At 41.4% G+C, this 25,362-nt stretch overlaps 2 protein-coding genes across 4 annotated transcripts in view; one reads left to right on the top strand and one right to left on the bottom strand.

Annotated features, from left to right (window-relative positions):
- CAPN3 (calpain 3) overlaps window positions 1-16,381 on the top strand; it is a 40,309-nt gene extending 23,928 nt beyond the window's left edge. The window contains exons 13-23 of one of the 2 annotated variants that reach the window (XM_077322750.1): window positions 1,621-1,829; window positions 2,152-2,188; window positions 4,178-4,291; window positions 5,686-5,763; window positions 7,122-7,179; window positions 7,714-7,778; window positions 10,490-10,558; window positions 11,786-11,864; window positions 12,016-12,132; window positions 14,540-14,598; window positions 15,908-16,381. In XM_077322750.1, the coding sequence (XP_077178865.1) occupies window positions 1,621-1,829; window positions 2,152-2,188; window positions 4,178-4,291; window positions 5,686-5,763; window positions 7,122-7,179; window positions 7,714-7,778; window positions 10,490-10,558; window positions 11,786-11,864; window positions 12,016-12,132; window positions 14,540-14,598; window positions 15,908-15,934 (912 nt within the window). In that variant the 3' untranslated portion in view covers window positions 15,935-16,381. The remainder of the gene's footprint in view (window positions 1-1,620; window positions 1,830-2,151; window positions 2,189-4,177; window positions 4,292-5,685; window positions 5,764-7,121; window positions 7,180-7,713; window positions 7,779-10,489; window positions 10,559-11,785; window positions 11,865-12,015; window positions 12,133-14,539; window positions 14,599-15,907) is intronic. The other variant, XM_077322751.1, reaches the window with a different exon arrangement.
- Window positions 16,382-20,969: 4,588 nt separating this feature from the next.
- ZNF106 (zinc finger protein 106) overlaps window positions 20,970-25,362 on the bottom strand; it is a 52,076-nt gene continuing 47,683 nt past the window's right edge. For both annotated transcript variants that reach the window (XM_077322748.1, XM_077322749.1), the window contains exon 22: window positions 20,970-24,842. In XM_077322748.1, the coding sequence (XP_077178863.1) occupies window positions 24,786-24,842 (57 nt within the window). In that variant the 3' untranslated portion in view covers window positions 20,970-24,785. The remainder of the gene's footprint in view (window positions 24,843-25,362) is intronic.

Below are 25,362 nucleotides of genomic sequence, written 5' to 3'. Positions count from 1 at the left end.
GCAACTTCATTCATAGCCCACCATTCTCACTGAGACTGAAGGCAGATTATAAAACATGACAAACCAATGGAACCAGCAAACAAACTACCAACCATCTCTAACAAACAAAACTACCCAGTGAGATAGGATTGAAGAGCTGGAAAACAATGGAAGCAAATAATTAAAAACCACATGAGGCAACAAAGCAGACAGTGCAGACATCAAAATTGTCTCAGGTTACATACTGGAAAATGGTTTCAAAGGCAGCAGACATTGATCTGACATTAAATTGCAGAAAGAGGGAATGGTAAGTGTAATAAACATTGGACTGTACATTATATAATATTGTCATTCTTCTGCGCTGGTCTGTTATAAGAGTGACCCTTCTGAACATTTCTGTTTAGCAAATTTTGAAAAATCTTAAAAGAGTGGGTGCCTTCTTGATTGCCTCAGGTAGGCCAATCCATAATGTGGGAAGGAATCACCCCAGAGAATGTGTATCAAGAGGAAGTTGCCAATTTTACCTGTTTGTAGGGCTACACTTTTAGAAGCAGCCTGCAACATCCTTCCCGCTAATATAAACTGGGGTTGGGGCATCACCTGCACAGCCTTTGCAGGCTAGGCTAGGGCAATGCCCATGAAGCCTCTGGGGGCTAGGACACTACCTGTGCACCCTCTGCAGGTGGGGCAAAACCTATGCAGCCTTTGCAGGCCAGGGCGGCACCCACAATGCCACGGGGGCCCAAGACACCACATACTCAGATGGAGGCAGCCAGGGCCCTCCTGCCACAAGAGATGAGAGGACAGAGGTTAAAGAGTCTGAATGTGCATGTGTATGTGTCTGAGAGGAAGGGGGGGGGACCAGGGAGGTCAGGAAAGCAAGAGGGAAGGAGGGAGAGAGCAGGGGAAGTGGGGGGAAGAGTCTGTGTGTATGTGTGTCTATCTATCTGTCTGACAGAGAGGGCTGGGGGAGGGACCAAAGAGCCCCAGAGCTGGTATGTGTTCCACATACCTGTGGCAATTGGACTGTCACTACTTTTATTTTTTGTGAGTCATATCTGGATTCTTCCAACCTCTCATATGTCAAACTACTGGAAATTAATTTCCTAAGTGTGTGGGGCCTAGCTCAGGTTATGACTGTAGGATGAAGGGAAAAGGAGTTTCAGCCTTCTCCCTGCACCATTTTTCTGACCCCAAAATGGCCCTGAGTGAGTGCTATTTGCCTGGGGGGGGGCTTTATGTACGTGTCAGTTTTTTTTATTTATTGTAATTTATTTTGTTATTATTTCTGTAATCTGAACACAAATTATTATTTGATTTGGGTCTGTATTGCTTTGAAATTTTTAATTTGTTATAATTTAGATATCAGTCAGGCTTTAGAAGCATATTGTTTGATATTTTGCAGCCAGGAGAGATACAGCATTAAAATAATTATATAAATGTATCATGGGCCCCACCTAATGAAATTTAGTTGTGACTATGATTCAGTAGAAGATATTAGTCCCTCGCTGCTATCATCAATTTAGTTGGGATGATACTGTCTAGTGTTTCAAAGCTTTTGAGCCAATTCTAAACCCTGCTTTATGCTGTTTGATGTTTCTGAAAAATATGTAAGGCATTGCTGGCAATTTTAATTTGCAGATGCAGGGTGACAAGAAGCATTTACAGAAGGATTTCTTCCTCTACAATGCCTCCAAAGTCAAGTGCAAGACATATATCAACATGCGAGAAGTTGCTGAACGCTTCCGGCTGCCTCCTAATGAATACGTTATCATCCCATCCACATATGAACCTCACCAAGAAGGGGAGTTCATCCTAAGAGTTTTCTCAGAAAAGAGGAGTCTTTCCGAGTAAGTGCTAGGCCCTCACGTTGGATCCCACAGTTTGGGGACATTCAGAGCATTTCACATGCATTATCTCAATAATTCTTATAACAATCCTCTAAGATAGGGGGGATGAGACTATAGTATATATATACTCTAATGAGACTGAATAGATGCTAGAATACAAATGGAAGGTGCTTCGAACCGGCGGGGCTTTCTTTTGAACTATGTTGTTATACTGTGCTAAGACAAAAAGAAATGGACGTGTCCCCCTCCCTTTTTTTTCCCCTTTCTTTTTTTCTTTTTTGTCTCTCACCCCTTCCTTTCTGTTATCCCATCAATCTTGTAGGGAAGTTGAAAACAAGATCGAAGCAGGACCCCTTTCTGTGAGTACATCATAAACTCAGTCCTTTAGTTTTCTTTCTGAGGCCGCACAAATGGGATATGTTTTGTTTCATTTGCTTAGGTGATTTCACGCTGCAACTTTATTTTGCTGCTGAAAGATTCTTTATCCATATCTATCTGCAATTCAAAGTGAAAGAGTGGTTCTTTACAGTACTTAATATTGTGCTGTTTTCCACATAAAAATCCATGCCTATTAAAAGTCCATATGGAATTAAGTGTCCCCTGTTCTGAATGGTACAGTGGCACTATTACAATATTTTAAGAACAAGTTTCCAGTTATAGTTTTGTTGAAGATGAGCTGAATTGGATGAAGAGATCTTTCTCCATTAGATCCCTTACTTAGGAATTGCTTTTTGAAAAAGCAAGTAAGTCTCTAACCCTTTTCTTGCAGAGATAAGCTTTTCCTTTTATATCTCCACAGTGAAAGGGGCTAAAGACATAATTTTAAAAAAATGAAAGTTGGGAAATAAGATGATCTGATGCACAAATTGCTATAATGTTATCTTCATTTGCTAATGTTTCTTTTTAAAAATGGGAAAGCCTTGATGATATGAGTAGGTGGCTGCTACAGAGAGACTGGAGCAGGGAAAACTATGGGGAAACCTGAAACATGGAAATTCTGTTGCCATGGGGCTGAGTTAGCAAATTAGCAGTAGCAGCAGAAGCAATGGAAAACTACAGAGAATCTGTCATATGGAAGACTCCGCAAGACTGCCTTGATTGGAGGCAAGCAATATCATTTAAGAAAGCTGAAAATATTGAGATAGTTGCCACGATATATACATGTATTATACTGCTATCATTATTGATCAAAAGGCTTTTCATTTAGACAATATGGTGGATTGGTTAGAATGGCAAACTAACTGGGGAGACCGAGGACCAGTTCCCTCCTCAGTAAGAAGCTTGCTGGATGGGTTTGGGACAGTGACTTTCTCTCGGTCCAAGCCACCTCATAGAGTTGTCATGGAGATAAAATGGAGGAAATAGGAACCATATATCTAGCTTCTTGGAGGAAGGATAGGACTAAAATGTTATCAATGAGATTATATACACCAAAAGCAGCAATCATGACTATATTAATTTAAATCCCCTGGAAAAACTACTGGGTTGTGTTGTCTCTAGTCTTTTTTGCTACCATTTGTACTGAGGAATGGAGTCACTTGATACTTTAATCAAGAAATTAGCATGAAGAATTCTATGTTGATCCTAGCCTAGACTTCATTCTCAATTTGTAATAACATTCTTTGCCATTTGTGTGTGTGTGTGTGTGTGTGTTTGTTTGTTTGTTTGTTTGTTTATTTGTTGTTGTTATGTGCGAAGTCGTGTCCGACCCATCGCGACCCCATGGACAATGATCCTCCAGTTTGTTTATTTATATCCTGCCATTCTCCAGAGACTCATGGCGGCTTACAATAATAAAAACTTCATACATCAATTAATTTAATAAATTGAATAAATAAATAAATAAAACCCCTGATAAAACCCCCAACAAACCCTCCAAGATTGGCAACCAAAATACTCCCTAACCCCCTAAGAAGACTAACTTTGGGTGGGGTGCAAAGATGTAAATGCCTAGGCTAAAGAGGGGCCACATTGATCTTAGCTCTAGCCTCAACCCAGGACCTGGTCGAAGGCCTTCATTTTGGCTATCCCTGCAGAACTGGGATAGCCATATAAAATGGCGCCACCTAAAAAGCTTGATAAAAGAGCAAGAGTCCAGTAGCACCTTAAAGACTAACACAATTTGGGGCAGGGCTTGTGACTCACGAAAGTTCATACCCTGCCACAAATTTTGTTACTTTTTAAGGTGCTACTGGACTCCTGCTATTTTCTACTGCTACAGACAGACTCACATGTCTACCCATGTTGAAAAGCATGAGAAACTGAACAACACATTTTCAAATCAAATGCACTTGGTAACTTTCACTCATGGAATTTTTCTTATTTTTCTCCACTTCTCATTTCTCTAGCCGATCATCTTTGTCTCAGACAGAGCAAACAAAAATAAGGATCTGAAAGGTGGTGAGGGGCTTAAAAAGGACAAGGAAAAAGCAAGCACAGACATGAAAAAGAAAAGCAATGAGGTTTTTGTATCAGTCAGCATGAGGAAAAGTGTGTGTTTAGCATGTTGAAGTAGCATTCAACTTCTACCCCTGCGCATCGCAAAGCATGCCTCTTCTGCTATTAATGCTTTGAAAATGAGTTTCATAGAAGATCAGAGAGGAAACAGCTAAATTAGCATTCCAACAATACATAATACAAATCTCATCTCTAGTTCCCTGGTTTTCGTTTTTTAAAAATGCAGATATAATCTGATTTAACTTGCATCCACACAGAACTGTTTCACCATCTTTATTTATGTATTACAACATTTATAGCCCTCCTTTACTTGTGGTACAAGGTGGCATACAATAATTATTTACAACATTTTCGATTATAACCAATATAAAATAGCAAAACCCAAATCTTCATTTCCAAACTACAGTGCATTTTTCTGGAACATCCACACAATGCTGCCCTCTAAACATTCCATTTCCAGTCTTTTACATCCTTGGTACATTTTCATCCTGGTTTGGTCCTGGAAAGAAAACAGTCCAAGTGCATTAACTGGGCAGAAAGATGTGCATTTTAGAAGGTCCTGTGCCCATCTGTGCAATTTTGTTTGTCCTGTGGCCACCATTACCCTAGATACATATCACTGGAGAACTTTTCCCACAGTTTTTTAAATCAATAATTACTATTATAATGATTCTATGGCCAGAATGTATAAGTTTATCTGAATTCCCTGGTTTCATTTATAAGAAAAAGCAAATCTAATCATTTTCATTACTGAGGTAAATAGACTAGATTCTTAAAATTAAATCTGGGAATTCAGAAAAACTAGCAGATTATTTATGTGATTTTTATACTGCCTTCCCAGTGACCCAGCTAATGGCTATATAAAGCATGTAGCCCAATAACAATTACCAGTTTCTTTAGAAGCCCTTGATGATGCAGCGAGGGAAACATGACAAGGCACATGACAACTGATGGAGGAAAGTGCAGACAAAAATCCTGTGTGTGCAAATGCCTCTACATTCACAAGTGGCAGTAGCAGGGGACCAGAGAATCCTCACTGTGTGGATGCAATACTGTGTTCTACATGCATGGAATCCTTATCATTGCATGGGAACTGACTGTGATGGGAGACAGCAAAGTGCATTTAAATAATTCTGTAATGTTGCTATTAAGTAGGTCCATCCTGTTTTCTAATGCTTGCCTATGAACAGGTGAGGCAGACCCTGTTGTCCTTGTTAGGCAAATATGGGCATTCTTTCATTAAGTGAGACACATTTAAATAAGTTGGAGACATAGTGGGTCAGCCTGTGACAATGGAAGACAGAAGAGCAGTTCCTCTTTTCTGAATGCCTATAAATCAACACACCAACTTTTTGTCATTTCAGTCAATCTTTTTCTTTTTTGCTTTTTGCTTTTGCAGCCCACTCCAGCAGATTCCTCTAAGAACAGCGAGGAAGACAGGCAGTTCCAAAACATTTTCCGGCAGATTGCAGGGGATGTGAGTGTGCAACTGTTTCTTGTTCTTGTCAGATGTTAAATAAATAGCTCCTGCAAGCCATTAGCCAAGCATGTCACAACAGGCCTGAAGTCTCATCTGATCACTGTTAAGAGGAAGCTTTTTATCATGTTATCTAATTCAATAAACTGGAAGCTGTCTTCGAATCAGACTGCATTTACTCCACTGAATGATAATGGTTATCTATGAGCCAGCCCTGACAATCAATTAGCTCTCCTTGACAGGAGTGGTTCGAACCGATTCCAAGTGACAATACAAACTGTTCTTCTAACACAAAGACATTTGTTATTGCACACTGTGACCTTTGTTGCAAACCCAAGAGGAAACTGCCTCTCTAAATACATTGTTCAGAGGAGAGCAATCAGCACTGTTAATGTAGATTACAAATAAACATATTAGTGAGGAAGCAAAATAAAATGGCACATACTGGAACGTAACTGAATGTCAGTTCTCGGAGATCACATGGGATTTTCTCACTTTCCTCTTCATTCCAGCAGTCTTTTATGGGATCAGTCATAGGATCCCTGCAGATGAGTAACTGTGTGTGTGTCTGTGGGCTGCAGTAAGGAGGGGTGACAGAATGGGATTGCCTCCCCCCCTCCCTGTAGTGGAGCTGTGCTTGCAGAAAGGATGGAGGAGGAATTTCTTTCCCTCAGCCAAGGAAGGCCAGCAGGTCTTACAAGAACTTCCATGAGGGTGCTGCAGCCCTAGACATGATCCCTCTGAGTGTCAGCAAAGGGCTGCAGGATCAGAAAGGAACACAAAAAAGATCCATGCACAGAATGATTAGATGCAGGTCAATGCTTTCTGCTTCTAGTAAAATGTATCCAGTGTGCTCTGGCTATTGATCAAACCTTTTAAAAGTTAAGTTCTTGTATGTGCGATTCATAATTTCATGTTGTTTTGGAATATCTGAATTACTTTAACTTCATTAATGATCATCAAGTGGCCTACTCTGCAACCTTTGGGAAGCCTTGAAGGTGCTGATTAGATGCACTGTTTAAGCCAGATGTTTTGCCAGCTCCAATTTAAAATAATTTAAAGTGATCACACCAAGAAGCAAAAGTGCCGCTATACCTATATAGTACCCTTTCATGCTTACTGCTTTCCGGGACTTTTGAGCAAAGGTGCCAAACAGAGAGTGCAAGAGAACTTCCTTTGCAGACAGGCCTCTTGCACTTGATAAAGGATTTCAAGGCACACAGACTGAGGCCACATGTGACACTGTGCTACCTGCCACAAATAGATAGAAACCGAGCTCATCAAACTGTTATTTTTGCAACCTGTCACTCCTTGAGGGAAATTACCATTTTGTCACCCACTCTTTTTTCTCCTTACAGGACATGGAGATTAGTGCTGATGAACTGAGAAACGTCCTCAATAATGTTGTGAAAAAACGTAAGCTTAGCTCACCTGTTAGCCCTACAACTAAAACTTCTGAGGTCCAAGTTACATGTTACGGGGGAGATCTTTGAATGTGACTGTGGTGCTTGGAGGGGTCTTGTCAGTCCCACCATGCAGTTTCCTGTGTTCAGCATGTTCAAGGTAATGGTGCTTCAGATTATATTAGGAGGAAAAGACACCGTTTACTTACAGCATTGTGAATGCAATATAAATTATTTAATTATAATAATTCATTGAGAGCCAGTTTGGTGTAGTGGTTAGGAGTGCGGACTTCTAATCTGGCATGCCGAGTTCGATTCTGCGCTCCCCCACATGCAACCAGCTGGGTGACCTTGGGCTCGCCACGGCGCTGATAAAATTGTTCTGACCAGGCAGTGATATCAGCGCTCTCTCAGCCTCACCCACCCCACAGGGTGTCTGTTGTGGGGAGAGGAAAGGGAAGGCGACTGTGAGCCGCTTTGAGCCTCCTTCGGGTAGGGAAAAGCGGCATATAAGAACCAACTCTTCTTCTTCTTCTTCTTCTTCTAGACAAGGACCTGAAGACGGAAGGGTTTGCACTGGAGTCCTGCCGCAGCATGATTGCCCTGATGGATGTATCCTTTTCAAATGGCATGCAACAATTTGCCCCCACAGTTAAAAGAGGACTGGAAGTTAAAATGGCTCTAGAGCTGCCCTTCAGCACTACAGGGGGTCACACAGAGCCACGGTACATGATATATCTGACATGGGAACACAGACCAATCCCCAAGTCAGACATACTTGGGGGGATTTTCCTTAAACACTGCTTATTCACTCGGTGGTGTGGGCAGGGGAGAAGGAGCTTCTAGTTTCCCTACCAGGATACTTTTGGCAGCAGAAAGGGTCACTAAGGCCCATTATGCACGGAGTGGAAGGTCCGCATTCGGGGTGGAATAGCGGCAGCTAAAATCACCAATTATGCACGCTGCAGGCGGCAACCGAGCACAGAGTCAACTTATGGCGCCGAAAAAGCCGCGTTAGCGAGATGCGGAAGAAAGTGGAGCTTCCCAGGACCAGGGCACAACAAGAAGCGGCTCCAAAGTAGCTGCGTGCATAATCGGAGACTCTGGGTTTTGACACTGTTGCGTTCCGTCCTGTGCATAAGCAGTTTGCTTCGCTTCTTCCTCCTCCGCGTTCTCCATGCTGCCGTTTAAGCGGCCATGCATAATAGGCCGAAGTAAGGCTTTTTGCCCTTTTTCTACGGCTGCATACAGCCTGAACACATGGAGCCAGAGAAAAGGGATAAAAAGCCCCACTGCCACTCTTTCCACTCGCTAAAGCAGGGTGGAAGGAAAACCAGAAGCACTCTCAGCTTCCTTTGCATTGTGTAAGGTGCATTTTCCCATTGTACATTTGGCTGTAAGTCAAGATGCATACCTGTGACCCATCATGTGGTATGCCTGTTGTGCATTTTGGCCCTCAATTCAGCAGCACCAATAGCAGACACAAGCTCTCCCATTGCTGTTACCTGAACTGGATCCCTCAAAGGGAATTGTGGGGAATTATGAATATAGCAAGAGGCTGGGTAACACAAAATCTTTTCTACCAATTTTATGGGATCCTTTACCTGGGAGAAACCTGAAATAAATAAGCCTCATTTGGTTCCAAAAAGGGTTTTGTATTTTATTGAAAAACACACAGAGAAAAACATGCACACACACTAAGCTCTACAGGGAGGAAAGGTTAGCTAAATAGGGAAATACTGGACCTGTCTTGGGTCCAACAAAGCAAAGATGTTGACGACATCAGTGTGGAAAGCGACACCAGGTGTGGAGAGGTCAACACACACACAACAGGTTGCTATGATGTTTGAAATTCCCATGCCAGCCCCAGTGACTATCCACAATGAGGTAAGTAATTGTTGGTTGGTTATGAGTTATAGATGAATCTGATAGGTATGCTGGTATGTGATGTAACTAGAGTGGGAGGTATAGAGTTATGTCATGTAAGCTCATCAAGCAGAACACTAGCTTGGCTAGTGTCGAATCTTCTTAATGGCCCTGTATTGTTTAATCAGGAAGGATTCTATGGAAGTACAATAGGAGACATTTAGGGGCAAGAGATGCTGCTAGACAGAAATTGCACTGGACAGATAGACACGAAAGAAGTTGCAGTTACTTGGGTGAATATACCTTTCCTCTTGATAGGCTGGTGGTTTTTGGCTGGGAGGGGTGTTCCCATAATATGCTCATTTAGCTCAGTCAGTTGAGCAAGCAGGAAGTAGAAGAAATGTTTGCTTCTAGTACAACTCAAACTGGCCTGGCTTTCCTAGACAAAATAAGGAAAGCTAGTGAAGCCAAAATATTATGGAAACCTGACCTGGCTTCCTAGGTTTGTTGAGGGGCCCTACTGACTCCAAAATTGGTCTCTTCCAGGCTGTTTTCTGCATGTACCAACATGCTCAGAGTCTAAATATGGGCTTCTGTGCATGAAAGTGTCTGTGTGAGGGACCCTTCCAATTTTGGGCTACCTGTATGATAACATTGCTTTCTCATGCAAACTGGTGGCAGTGCAGGAGGAGATCACTGAGGAGCTGACAGTGATTATGATTAATTTAGCTTGTGCCTGGCTACTAGTGAACCTCTAGGGCAGGGGTAGTCAACCTGTGGTCCTCCAGATGTTCATGGAATACAATTCCTATGAGGCCCTGCCAGTAAATGCTGGCAGAGGCTCATGGGAATTGTAGTCCATGGACATCTGGAAGACCACAGGTTGACTACCCCTGCTCTAGGGTATAGCTCGTGGGGAACTATGTTAAATGGCCAGTCCACTTCTGATCACAACACTATGCCTATTTCTAACCCTTGCTGCAATAAGAGCCACCACATGCAGAATGAATATTTACAGTGCAGTCTGCCTTACAAGGTCTTGCAGAATTGGCATAGCATCATGGCTTGTCAAGATTCATGATTAGCTACCTCCACCTAAGCTTTGACATGCTGGAAGGAGCATGTTGTCTAGTGTCTCAGCCAAAATTAACAACAAATCAGGCATAACGTATTTTCTATCAGTGGAAGAGGGTTGCTAACTCTGTGTTGGGAAATTCCTGGAGACTTGGGGGTGGAGTTCTGGGAAGATGGGGATTGCGGAGGGAAAGGACCTCGGTGGGGCACGATGCTGCAGAGTCCATCCTCCAAAGCAGCCATTTTCTCTAGCCTGGAGATGAGTTGTAATTGCAGGAGACCTTCAGGCCCCACCTGGAAATAAACTCCTTCTTCCTTAATTGAACTCTGGCTTCACTTATTTTGTTTGATGAACTGTTTTGCCCTAAATGCTAATATCACAGACAGATGGTTCTGGGAAGATAAATTATGATGAGTTTCGACATCTTTGGGACAAGATTAAAAGCTGGCAGGTATTCTGGAATGTCTGCATGTTCTTTCTTTTAAAGAGGGCATTTGGTTGGGAGGGGGGATTATTTTGGGACGCCAGAATGATCTATGCAGAGCACAACAGGAAGATTTCTAAAGAATCTTTGATCACAGAGCAGGTCAGAAACATTCTGCGCAATCATACAAAATAAGCATTCAGAAGAAGGACACCCAACACACATGGTGCTTTCAGACATGCTAAATAATGCAGTTTCAATCTACTTCAGCCACTGTTTGCAAGTGGATCTTGCCATTTCACACAGTAAAATCCAGTTGCAAAGTACAAATCTCAACTGCTGGGTCAGGCAATAGTAATGGAAAGAGTGACTCCTTCCTGTACTCAGGCCCCAAGGCACTTCAAATACCAAAATGGGGACCTTAAATGACATTATGCCAGGTGAATGTTATCTCTCCAGTGCATCCCAGTAAGGGCCATGATTGCCACAATTTATAGCAACTTCAGTCTGAAAAATCTTCAAGCTTAGCCCCATGTAGGGCACTTGCAGGAGTCAATTCTGGATGTTACCAGCGTATGTGTCACTATGACAAGATCAGTGACCCACCTTGGAGCTCAGTCAGACAGCTGACTACCATTACCACATGCAGGTGCACCCTCTCCCTTAAAGGCTCAGGCACTGGCCAGATCAGCAATTGCCACGTGCACTCCCAACACGGACTCAGGCACTGGCTGACCACTGCACCCTGTGCACGCTCAGAGGGCTTGAGCTAGGCAGCAACCGGTTCACAGCCACTATGCAAGCACACTTTCCTTGTCCCTTGCTTAAACCTTGGAGGGGGGGGGGGCAGATAGGAGGAGAGGTTGCTGTGGCCCCAGAATCATTGCCTCAGCCTAATTTCACCTCCAGTCTACACCAGCCCCGGCCATGTTGGATTTTGTCTATAAGGCACATTCTGGCTTCAGCTTTCTGAGGCGTCAGTCGGGGGCTGCTGGAAGCAGAGGGAGGTTGGAAAGATCTGTTTCCACAAGCTCTATTCTGCTGTCATTTTGTTGGATTCAAACAAATATCATTAGGCCATAAAAGCAGTTTATGTTCTGTGTGCTTTTGCGGGGGAAAAGTCAGGTTTTCATTATTTTCTGTAGATACAGGGGATTTTGTTCCACAGAATAACACAGAGACGAGGTTTGTGGTGGTCTTCTGAAGCAGGGGGGCTTCAGCATGATCACTGACATGACGACTTTTCTTTTCCAGAAAATTTTCAAACAGTATGACACGGATCGTTCAGGAACCATTAACAGCTATGAGATGCGCAATGCTGTTACAGCTGCAGGTATAGCAGAGGGCTCATTGCCTGTGTTTGTTGGAAGTATGTTTCCCAACCTGTTTCCCCTGTTTCATCTCTTGTAAAAGTCTAGTAATGTTTCCTCCCCCCTCCCGCCAAGACATCCAAGGTGTTCTATGCTGTATATTTTCCTTTCCAGGGTTTCAGCTGAATAACCAGCTTTATCACATCATTACTATGCGCTATGCTGACAGAAATATGAACATTGACTTTGACAGTTTTATCTGCTGCTTTGTGCGACTAGAGGGAATGTTCCGTAAGTCTGTGTATTGTACTTATTTATATCCCAACCTTCCACATAAATGGCATCAAAACTAGTTAAAATCACACAAACCCCCCCAATATATTGTCAATTAATATACAAAAAATCAGTTAAAACACATAATATATAATATTTATTTTTATTTCTAACCCAACTTCCCAGCCATTTTTTCCTTTGCAAAGCTACTTCTAAAAATGGAAACGGGCAAAATCTTATATATAAGAACAAGTAGGATTTTTTGGGGTTTGTTTTACAATAATGACACTGACAAAACTACTACCACTTGCTCTGTTCTCCCTCTAGCCCTGTAAACATAAAAGGTAACTCAGGTGTTTCAGACTTAAATGTAATACTTGTTGGTTGTTATAGGTCCTTCAACTTTGATACTAACTAAACTCAACCAACATCAGTCTTCTGGAGCTCATCTTGTAACACAGGAAGATGTCCAAAACTATTTTCATCATTTCACCGGCAACATCCTGCTATCAAAAGTCTTGTTACCAAGATGGGTCTTTTTAACTAATTAGAAATAAGCTATTGTTTGATATTTTAGCTACAAATCATAAAACTGCCCAATTTAGCAGCCATAATGTATAGATTTGGGTCCATTTTATGATTGATGTCTCCTTATAGGCAAGCAATATTCATAGAATCATAGAATCATAGAGTTGGAAGGGGCCATACAGGCCATCTAGTCCAACCCCCTGCTCAACGCAGGATCAGCCCTAAGCATCCTAAAGCATCCTTCATCCAGAGAATTTTGCCACGTATATTCAGCAACTGTTAGCTCGTCCATACAAATTTACGTACACAGCTAAATATGACAGCTATCAATCTCCCAAACTTATACATAAATTCTGATTCATACTTCCAATGATGTTCTGAACATTTGAAAAGTTCCAGGATGAGCCCCACTCGCCAAGAGTCTTCCAAATGTTCAGAGTGCCAGGTGAAGTCCCCTGCCCCCACAAAGTGCAGGGAGAAAGGTCCCTGTGCTCCGTGGTGGTGGTGCCAGGGCCAGAGCAGTGCCTCTCCCTCTGGGGAGAGATGTTGCATGGTTCCCAGAGTCCTCCACCCCTGTGGAGAACAGGGAGAAAGCTCCCTGAGCCGGGACCAGGGATCCGGTCAGCGCCTCTCCCAGTTGGGAAAGAGGCTGGTTGGCATTTCCTTTCTCCCCCCCCCCCAGGGTACAGGGCCAGTGACAGGGGAAAGAGCCAGCCACTGTCTCTCCCAATGGGGAGAGATGCAGGCTGGCTCATTCAGCCTCCACCCCACCCCACGGTGCAGAGACAAGCATCTCTGCAGGGGCAGCACCAGGGGAAGGTGCTAGCCACCACTTCTCCCAGTGGAGAGAGACACTGGCTGGCTTTTTCAGCCCCCACCTCACCCTAGGGTGCAGAAAGAAGCCTCACTGCAGCCTGCAGGTTGGCACCAAGCCAACCACCACCTCTTCTGCTGCTGAGAGGCCCTGCCAGGCTCTTTAACATCCCCCCACCCCGGTTTCCAGAGAGATGCCTTTGTGTCTGCTCCCTTTAAATCCTCCCCCTCCAAGCCCCTACCTAGCTCCCTGTGAATTCCTGAAGGCACCGGGCTTTACTTCTAGTCTTTCAGAAAATGGAACTTGTCACTGCTGAGATCTGTGGCTTAGATCTTGTTAATTGCAAGCAACACTATATAACACTGTTATATCTTTCTCCCTGTTCCCCATTCTATTGCCATTCTTTCTAGTTTGGTATTGTGCTTAATGGTTCAGTGGAATTTCAGAAACCTTGTGGGCTCAGAGCTGAGGACTTCTGTTTGGGGGGGTGGGTAGGAAATCAGCAAAAATTGCCCTTCCCCCTTTCCCCCAAGTCAATGTTCTTCCTGTGCATGGAAAAGAGCTTAGAATCCAAGTCTAGCTCACATACTGCTTTGCTCCAATGAACAGTTAATCCCCATAATCCACACAGGCTTTTGTAAATGTTGATGTTATTGATATTGAGTTAAATGTTAAAAAACGAGCAAACATTTTATTTGGAAGCACAGAAGCTTCATATAGTTATCCCCTCTCCTCCATATTTCCTAGTCAAGGGGAAAATGCTGTTCAATGGTAACAAGAGAAAGGAATTTTACTTACAAAAATAGAAACACATCCTACATGCCATATTCAAAACAGAAAGCAAAAGATAGCCAAAGATGCTCAGCATCTAACCAGTGAGGGAGCGGGACTGATTGTCAAGTGCACCCAAGAGAGAGATTATCTTAATCCTTCCCCTTCCAGAACTTCTTGCATGCAGAGTTGCAATATCCAACAATTAATACCTCACAGTACGTGGGGCCAGTGCTTGGCTTTCTTTTTCAGAGTAATCTGTATTTTACATAGAGTCATCCTCCATATGCTGTTTTTTCCCCTGCTTCATAGGTGCATTTCATGCATTTGATAAAGACGGAGATGGTATTATTAAACTGAATGTCTTAGAGGTAAATACTTTTCTTTGACCTGTTCCATCAGAAAACTCTGCTTAGAAGTTTATTTTCTTTTTAAAAAGAGTGTTACATTTGTGGGAAGCAGGCCTCCACATTAACTGTACTGTAGGGAAGCCATGAGCTATCCCAAAGAACTGCCACCTTGGCAGTAAAGCTTGTTGGGCTGGAAACAGTAGGAAATCTGTGGTGATGCAAGGGATTGCTGTCAACGGAGGAATTTCTTGGATCTTTCCTACCTCAACAACCCAAATTTTCCTGGGTGACATGGGGATCTCAGAACATCACAAGAAGGGTTCTGGAGGTCTGCAGTGGAAGGGGAAATAGGCAAAAACCAGCCTTCCCTTTGCATCAGTTGACATCTTCTCCAGATGCAATCCATCATCTGGGGCAGAGAAAACTGACAGTGAACTTCAGTTCCATACAGATGAGCACCCCTGTGCATACAATTAAAGAAAGTATATGAGGTGGCCCTTGAGAATATTTATTTGGGCTGAAATACAGAATGATTAGGTATACATGACTTATAACAATATTCCAACCAGTACATGCATCCCACTACTTTCAGGTACCAGTTTATAGATGAAATCTGTATTACTGTAATTCTTTACTGAACAGTTATGTTATGTCATTGCCACCAAATAACAGCAACCCTATTAAGTACAATTTTGGTAGAACGCGAGCATTGCAGGCTAAACATGAAGGAAAAGTTGAATTATGGCTCTAGTGTAGGAATTAGATTTGACATTTGGGAATGCCTGGGTGTAAATGTGTGTCCCCTTAAAAGTGTATATGCTATTGTCTGCATATGGATAAGGTCACATGCCCAGAATACTTACGATAATTTAACACAAGTTAGCATGATGCACTGCTGTACCATTATACTTACTTTCAGGATTGCAATTGCAAAGCAGTAATTTGTCAGTCCTTTCAGAGCAAGCTTAATAGTTAGAACTCAGCACAGAGTGGGCTAAGATAGAGATGTGATCATGCATCTGTTAGTGCTATTTGCACAATGAAAGGCAAGTCTTAGAAATTTAAGGCTGCCTTTTAGACAAGACATTCACTCCCATGAGTATGGGAACAAAAGAGAAGAGAGACAACCAAGCTTGTTCTTTTTGGTAGTGGTGCAAAGCGCTGTTGAGTGGCAGACAACTTATGGTGACTCTGTAGGGTTACTTGAAAATAAATCCCAACTAGGTTCTTTAGGGCCTATTTCCAGGTACTTCAAAAATTCCCACACATAGCGCCATGTTCTTCAGTTGGTCAATATTTTAATGTAACTTGCTGTTTTATCTCTTTCCAGTGGCTACAGCTTACCATGTATGCGTGAAACATCATCTGTCTCTCCATAACCAACTGCATGCTGATTTTGCCTATGTTCATTTGCCGAACAGGTGCATTTGAAAGCAACATAGGAAGGCAAGTGCAACAGGACAGCTATTTTAGACATAAGCACTGTCTTTCCTCCTCTATCAGATGACTGTCATTTGTCTGAAACGGATGTTCTTCTACATATGGGGAACTAACACCAGCACTACGGAATATTCCAAATGGCAAGAGGTATCCCTGACAGTTATGTGCTGGGAAGCGTTTATCAGTCTAGTCCTCACTGGCCATTTCTCACACAAGCATGCCTACTGTTTAGTCTGAAAACCGCTTTTGTGGTGTGAGGTCTTAAGGAGTCAGGAAAAATGAACAAAGAATTATTACTGGAAAGCCGTTCTAAATGTGCAATGTATCTTATTTTTAAATAAACGCAGTACACTTGCATACCGTATGTTGAGCTGTTTGGAGCCTATTCGTATAATTTCCTTAGTCCTCTGCAGTCATCTCCAGGGTTTGGCGATTTGTATTCCTATGTTCACTATGAAGATGAACATACAAGGCGGTACATTTTTTGGGAGCATTGCCTAGGCTGTCTTTAATCGTTATAAGAATTTGTACTTACCCATACAAAGATTGAAAAGTGGCAATTGGGAACAACAACCACAATGCTACTACATTCAGCACTCAGGTCAATGGAAAGTTATCCTGAAAGTCCAAAACTGTAACATTTGAGATAGTAAAAAAGAACCTGAAGTGTAAACAGAAGAGAGTCATATCCCTAAAAGGTGCTTGGAAGCCATTTAAACTAAACTATTTGAAGCCCAAATGGAGTGCATTCCACAGGTTAGAAAGGCACTGACAAGTATAAAAGTAGGACTGTGTGGTGAACAATGCAAGTCAAGGAAACTATAAAAAAATTGAGGCTTTTTTTAAAAAGCAGGTCTTTCCCAGTAAATTGAACGGAATGGACCACAGCCTCTGGCAAAAGAAATGTAAGTCAATAATGCAGAAAGATTTTGAGGAGTGGGTTTCTATAAACATTCAGGCAAATAATAAACATTTATATATGCTAAAGGAAGATGAGGTAAATTACTTTTTTGTTTCTGTGTTCACTGTTTGAAAGTGTAGAGCTTGTATATATGCCACATCCTGTATTTTCAGAAAGGGAGTCTGAAGAACTGAGAAAAACTGAAATGATGAGAGATTAAGTTCTAGACCTACTGGGAAAATTAAAAAAAAGCTTAAGTCTTCAAGTCCTGATGGCATACATCCCAGAATAATTAAGGAATATAGTTGTGAGATAGTTGATCTACTAAACTGTATATGTAACCTATAACTAAAATCAACTGCTGTACCAGAAGACTGATGAGTAGCAAACGTTACACCAGTGTTTAAAAAGGGATCCATAGGAGAACTGTCCATTTATTCCTGTTCTTTGCCTCCTGTCATCTAACCAGTTTTTAATCCATAAGGGAACCTGTTGCCTTATCCCATAATTGCTAAGTTTATTCAGGAGTCTTTGGTAAGGTACCTTGTCAAAAGCCTTTTGAAACTCCAGGTATATAATGTCTACTGGGTCACTGTTGTTTACATGTTCGTTCACTTTCTCAAAGAACTCCTAAAGGCTGTTGAAGCAGGACTTCCCTTTGCAGAAGCCATGTTGATTTTATCTCAGCAAGCTTTGTTACTCTATGTACCTAACAATTCTATCTTTGATTACAGTTTCTACTAATTTGTCTGGAACAGACATTAGGGTGACTGGCCTGTAATTTCCTGGTTCTCCCAGTGGAGGGAATAAGGACAAGGGCTTGTAATTTATTCATAAATTACCTGGAATTTGGCCACTACAGTACTCATTAGTTCCAAATAATTTATGAATATATTAAACAGTATTAACCCTGATACTGATCTATGTGCGATCCCACTGCTTACTTTTATCTCCCTAGGAACAAAACTCCTAAGCCGATTTAAGGTGCCTGATCTTAACATTCTTTGGGTGGGTATAAGGGAGGAGACAGTCCTAGAGTAGATGCCACCTCATTTGGAATACTATGTACAGTTCTGGTCAGCATATCTCTGGAAGGACATTGCAGCACAGGAAAAAATACAGAGGGGGCAATTAAGATGCTTAGGGGGTTGGCATACCTTCCCTGTGAGGAAATACTGAAATGCCTGGGATTCTCCAGTTTAGAAGGGAAGACAGGGGAGAGGGAAGAGTTGGTAGATGTTCATAAAATTAAGCATAAGGTGGAGAATTGACAAAGATAACTTCTTCTACTTTTCCCAAAATACTAGATCTCAAGGACATTCAATTAAGCTGATGGACAGTAGGTTCAGGACAGCAAAAGGAAATACTACTTTACACAGGGAGTGATTAAAATGTGGAACTTGCTAACAGAGGATGTAGGGATAGCCACAGGAACAAACAGCTTTAAAAGAGCATTAGATAGCTGCTTAATGACTAGTAGCCATGGTGGTGGCAGAAGGGAACCTCCATATTCACAGGAACTAACCATGGAATTCCAGAGCCTGGTGGTGACATTAGGGAAAGGCCTCGGCCTCTATGCCCTGTTGTTGGCCATCCAGAGGAACTCGTTGGCCACAGTGAGACAAGAGGCTAGGCTAGATGAACTATTGGACTGCTCCAGCAGGCTTTTCTTCTGTTCTACTAAGCAGTTAAGGACTGTATCACACAATATTTTCCCTGTATGTGTGAGAAAAAATGCTGTAAATGTATTTGGAAGCTACAGGGTGTTACGTTAGCAAACTTGCATGTATGTTGAGATGTCATTTTTTTGTAGACTATGACCAAATTCAATGAAAACGGTTTTCCAGGTTACTAGGCTGGAATTAAGGTTCATAAAAATATTCTGATGCCTTCAAAAATATTGTTTGTTAGTAGCTAGTTTCCACTTTAGCCCTGAAATTATGTAGTGAGATACGTCAAGTTGCTACAATGAGCAGCATTTTTAAGTCTTCTGTTTGTATTGAGTGACTGCGACCTTGAAGATCAATTTTTGAAGATGCTGAGCACTGATTTAATGCTTAAATCAGTGTTGTTGCCTAATATTTAATTATTTATTTTTATATTTAAACCTCACCCTTCCCCAGGGGCTCAGAGCAGCCATGTACAGTGATGTTGTACAATCTGCTCTTTTGAAACTGATCTAGGACAAATGCAAAAAGCCATCAACCATGCTGTGTTCAGTATACGTATTTCAAAAGAGCATGGAGAAAGTTAAGTCTGGAGGTTGCTCCACAAAACCAACCTTTTATTTCTGGATGGGGGAGGGGGGAATCAGTTGTTGCTGCACTCTAATGTAAAGGCAATTCCTGACGCCTGCTGATTGACCGAGGGATTCACAGTTCTCTCAACTCTTAGCCCCACCTACCTCACAAGGTGCCTGTTGCTGGGAAAGGAAGTGGAGGTGATTGTAAGCAACTTTGAGAATCCTTAGAATACAGAAAAGTCACTCTTCTTGTACTCAAAGAGCCCTGAAGCTCGATAAATTCATAGGGCTGGATTCTAAGCACTGTTGCATCAGGCATAGGTGATGTTTCCACAATTTTCTCTGTTTTGAGTTGAATGACAGCCCCTGCTTGCAGCTGTGCCATTCAAGAGCTCTGACAGTGAGGAAAGGCTTTTGAATTGTTGGCAAGGCTGCAGTACATGGCACAGGAGGCAAGAATGATTTATTCTGTAAGTGGACTGGGTTCTCATTTCATTGAATCTAAGATATAACAGGCCCTCTGGGGACTTCAACCGTTGCATAACTTCAGGGTCCTCCAGGACCTTCAACAGTTGTTGAACAGAGCTGTTCTGCCAGGCCTATGGCTGAGGCCAGGAAATAACAGGAATTAACATTGAGAGAAGGCTCGAGGCAAGTTACAATGTAAAAAAAAACAATAATAATCCCCATACACAATAAAATGCAAAGATGTGGTGGTAAAAACAGTAACTAAGTACAACCCACCCTGAAACTGTACTGGAGGGGAGGAAGAGGGCACTGTTGGTATTCACTACTGCTACTCCGATCTCATAAGGGGGGGCGGCCCTTTTTTCCCTTGCTGACCGGCCACAACCAATAACCTGGCGAAAGAGCTCCATTTTACAGGCCCTGTGAAAAGATGGAAGCTCCCACCCTGAACCAACTGGGAAAGGCAGGCTGTAAAAAAATTAAGTTTATTATTAGTACTACAATTATATCTTAAGGCAAAAAGATTTCTGAATTACTCCCCTCCCCCCAAAAATAGAGTCGTTTTGTATGTTAAAACTTTACCCCTAAAATCATTGCAGTATTTCAAATTTACACTATGTGAAATGTAGTACATGTGTAGTATAAGATACCGGATTACCAGAAAGGTCTGATATACTTGTGAACAGGGGACATAAAATTACCTCTAAATTAATTAAGAATACTGCTTAGTATCTAGTAACAATGCTGAAAACAAGAAGCCTTTTAAAAGTTGAAAGTTAATCCAGATCTTGCATAGGGGGGGGGGAATTAAAGGGGGTGCAAGGGGAAAGGTGAGTTATCAGTCCTCTTCTACAATAGTGAAGCTAGAAAGCAGAAACTAAGGTGCCCACCCAGTGGTAAGCCCTGCAAGAAATAGCGTGACAGAAGCGGGAAGCCAGGGTGTGGCTCCTTTGGGTGTTCAGAAAACATGAAATGGCCTTACCCACCAGTACCACCAATATCAAAGTCTTAAAGGTACTTAAGAAGGTGCACAGATCTTCACCAATTCCCCTCCTGCTGAATCTCACTGAACCCCCTGAAATTTTGTTCCTGGCAGTGAATCTGGGGTGGGTGGAGGGAATGCCACCTTTCTTAAGAAAACTGAAGTGCCCTGAAGTGTTTAGAATGTGTGTTTGAATACAGGCCATAAACCTTAAAATCTTATGAAATTTGAAACATTCTATATATACAGCAGAAAGGATCTTAAACCAAGTGCTGAATTACGCCTTTTCTTCTCCACTTAGCCAGTTACAACTCTTAAAATACCATGCATAATCAGAAAAAAAACCCACACTAAATATCTTTTAGTATAAAGAAACTTTATTTTCATGGGGGTTTTTTTGTGTGATGACCGTTCACAGCTTTGTAGTAAAAGGAAAGGAAAGACCAAACCAATTGCAAATGAAACATAAATCTTTACTTGTGAGAAAAGCCATATAGGTTTCATCCTGAAAAATTGCTATTAGAGTATATTGCCTACACTGTTTACTCTTAGTTTGATCTAGCATTTTAAATTATTGGAAGCTATACAATTTGAAATGGTCTGACTGACTTCAAACCAAGGCATTTCTAGACAGAGAAAAATGAGGGTGTCTTGTTTTTTTGCCTGCTTATACGTGACATAGAAAATCTTCCTTTTAGGAGCTTAGAGACTTATGGAACTAAGCTAACAGTTAAAAAAAATTAACACAGAAGCAAAAGGCAACCAATTATGTGAGCTGTTTTTAAAAATAAAAGCAGAGTTATTAACAGGATTTAAGTTCAGGTTGACATTTAAGGATGCAATCCAAAGAATTCTGTCACTTACTTCAATGTGGATTGTACATTTGGTGTTTCAATCCCAACATTTTAGAAGTCTGTTCTTCATGCCCAAGTATTTGCTACAAGGACCAAACAGAAGCTGGGCTAGTCACTGAAATGTACTTGTATTTATTGGTTCAGACCCGCTAAAGGACAAGTAACTGGGCAGTCCCCAAAAGGCTAATGCACAACCACTTCCTCACACAATAAAACAGAATATTCAGTACTCATTCATAAAACAAGATAAATGATATAAAAGAAATGTCTATTGCGTTGGCATGCAGTCCAAATTCACTTTATACACACACCATGTAACAGTTTATTCATTCATTAAGCCAACACGTGAAATTTAATAGTCCACACACAGTCCAAAACACACTCTGCAATTCCCTCTGGTCACGTCATTTTCTTCTCTCTTTCCAAGGCAAACCACAGAAGAGAGCGTCACCTCAAAGATTTTATATGAAAAACTTCCTTTAGCTTATATGTGGATATATGCCAGACACCTGCATTGAACGTGACAGACATAATCTTGACAAAACCCACTTCACAATTTGTACACACATTATTTTATCCTTTATGTCTCCATGGCTTCCAGCAGAGCCTATAGGAACAGGCTAATTTCCTGCTAAAGAGGTAGAAGTGCAGAAAGCAGAGCCTCAAACAAACAAACAAAATCCCTGAAGTATAAGAGAAGACTATTCCTAAGAACTGAATGAGGACACTATGGCTCCACTGGTTTCTTAGTGCAACAGACTTACGTGATGAGACGAGATGTAACATCAGAGGTCATGTGAATTTATGAACAATACATGAAGACCAGGTTTTACAGCAGTTCTTACCTGCCTTTCAAATGTAAGCCAAGATATGGAAACTAACATTTGATAAGACAAGCACACTGTATTATAGTTGAAGCATGCTGGAGACAAAAGGATCTATGGCATCCCAAAATGGATTTAAGAAAAATCTGTCTTCACACCCATCTTAAACATGCACGCACGCACGCACACACTGTCCCACACCTATTAAATTGATCAAGAATACTAAATGATGCAAGAATGTAATCTCTTGCAACAATGAACCTAATGAAAAAGGGCATTTCTTAAAATAAAAAGAAATTGCAAGCAAAGTCACCATCCTCTTCAAATAAAGAATCTCTCAAAGAAGAAACCTGAAGAGAATGTGAAATTAAAATCCACTCATTTACTAATCCTCACGACTAGCATAAGCACAGCATTCCACATACTTTTCAATACAACACTCCGGCTCTGCATCTTCCTTTCAAACTGAATTCAACTACAGATGATCTAGAAGCAATTCATGTTGTGTTCTCATAACAGTTATGAGTCCCCCCCCCCTTTTTTCTTTTTTACACCTCCAATGCGCTACATCATCTTGATAAAGCTCGGAAAATCTTTCCAAGTTTCTCTCTCACTGGTTGTGTCCTCCCTGTCCCTCCCCAAAAAACCCCTGCAAGAATAATGCAAGGGTGAAAATGTCGAAAACAAAATAGTCAATGCCTAGAAGCCACCTGGTAAAAGACAGCAGAAGAGGAAGTGAGTACGGGAGGGTGTGGCCTTTTATTTGGAAAAGTATTTTTAAAGCAGAGGCTTAATGAATAGTAAGCAAAGTGTCTCCAGTTCACTCAGGGAATAACCAATTGGGGGATAATGTAAAAATAATGTAAAAAAGAAAAAAAAGATCTTTCACCAGAAAACTTGAGGCAGCCTAAAAGCTAGGCTCATCTATCTATCTATTAAAAATATTTTCACCATTATCTTTTGAGAGGCAAGATTCAAATATACAGCAAAAATAATCCTTCACTTCCTCAAGTTGTCCCACTACCACCCCCACCCCTTCCAAGAATGTCCTAGTTCTTACCACAGAGAATCCTCCCCCTTGGAGTTTACAATTTAAAAACAAAAAGTACATAATATTTGTTCCTCTTTCAGAACATTCACATTAAGTGAAGAATAAAATGACAGTACACAGTCATCCGCTTCTGCTTCTGTTACTCTATGGCTTTTGGGGGGCTTATTCCGGAGGAAAACTAAAACTGAAAATGATGAGAACACTGACTACAAAAGCAAAAACAAACTAATAAACAAAATCACTTGAGCAAAAAAAAAAAAAGTCGGAACTGCTGGAATGCCACCTGAATGAACATTTCTTCCCTGGGATTACCTATCACTTCTCTGCACTACAGCCATCTCCTCCAAGCAAATCTGAATGGCAGTGGGCATGCACACACAAGACATACTCTCAGCTTCTGCTTGGGCCCTTCAGACTCCAAAACCATGTTTCAAATCCAACTCTTTCACTTACAGGGGAGCATTCAATTATTAAACCAAACCATAAGGGAAACAATGGTTAAACTCCCTGTCCAAACATATTTTTTCAAATCCAAATATCAGCTGGACAAGAACAGAAAATGTTCAGTAGAGATTCAAGACTTCAAAGCACAACAGTTTTAAATGCTGTACGTCAGAACTAAAAAACCCTCCAAAATTACATTCAGAGTGTAGCCTCATTATTTTGAAAAGACCAGCATTGAATACATGTAGACAGCAATGCCAAAAAACTGAGATTATCCACACTGGTCTTTGTACCAATTAGAATAAAAATGCCAGTAAATTGGTGTAAAAACCCAATAATATGACAGTTTGGGTGATGCAATATCTATAAGCCATCACTGCAAGACTATTTGGAGGACAAACATTTACGGAAAATCAAATACAGCTCTGAGGAGCCATACAGATCTAGCATTTAGAATTAAAGCTAAATCATAATATAAACAGAAAGTTCATATTTAACCTTTAACAAGGAGGCCACCTTTCAACCTATGAGGTGGTGCAAATATGTGATGGAATAAATAGAGCAATCAATGCATGTGTGATGTTTCTGGAGTTTTTGGAAATTACTGAAAGATCTAAATCCAAAAGTATTGTCTACTTGGGGGATCCTTCATACAACATAAAACTGATGAGCACAATAGAATCTTTAAGCACTGGTTTGAGTACAAAACTCTCTGTCAAACACCATCTATTATTTTGAGAGTACAGAATACAAAGGAAAGGAGCTTGTTTCTGCTGATGAATACAAATTTAAAATATTTGTGATTGTTTGGTCTGAATCTGTCCATCATTCCTTTCTCTACAGAGCTGCCTGTGAAAAGCGGTCACTGTAGCAAATAAAAAAAAGGCGTACTCCTCTTTGTACTCTTGAGTAGGAACTCAGGAGGAAAAGGGAGGAAAAGGGACAAGACTTGGAATTTCCAGTATAGAAAATGTACTTCCCAATGTGGGAGGTGTAAAGACTTCATGAGTCAATCTTGCTGTCATCTTCTGCATGTTTTTCAATATGTCCCACAGCATCCTAAGCAGAGAGAGAGAGAAAAAAACCCTAAGTCTTTTTTTCCCACCACACTGTACTTTGGTGTCCTCATAAAGACTGAAGCACACTAGCACCTAAAACATCATCCCAGAATTCACAGCAAGTGTAAACAGCTTCAGAACAAACTTCTCCCCCCTTTGTCATGAAAGGCAGGCTTATCCTTCCATCAACATTGTGAATCCCCCTTCCCGGTTGTTTCATCTCCACAGATCATGTAAGAGACCTGCACCAAAGAATTTGGGGGCAGGGGATCAGAATGTGCTTCTTTCCATCGGACCAGCATTTTCCTTCTTCAAATTTCTCAGTATCAATACGCTAGTAGTGACAGAGGACTCAGGAGTGTATACACACTGGATACATGCACATTTCTGCTATGGCCTAATGGCAAATTTAGTATTGGCACTATTGTTATGTTCCCCCTGCCAAAGACAAAACATACATAATTTAGAAAGTCAGTATACAGAGGCAATCTGTACGGGCAGGATGTATGTGTATGCCTCAA

The sequence above is a fragment of the Paroedura picta genome, chromosome 2, assembly GCF_049243985.1.
Source record: "Paroedura picta isolate Pp20150507F chromosome 2, Ppicta_v3.0, whole genome shotgun sequence".
Taxonomy (NCBI): Eukaryota; Metazoa; Chordata; class Lepidosauria; order Squamata; family Gekkonidae; genus Paroedura; species Paroedura picta.
This window is presented reverse-complemented; position numbering and strand designations above follow the sequence as displayed.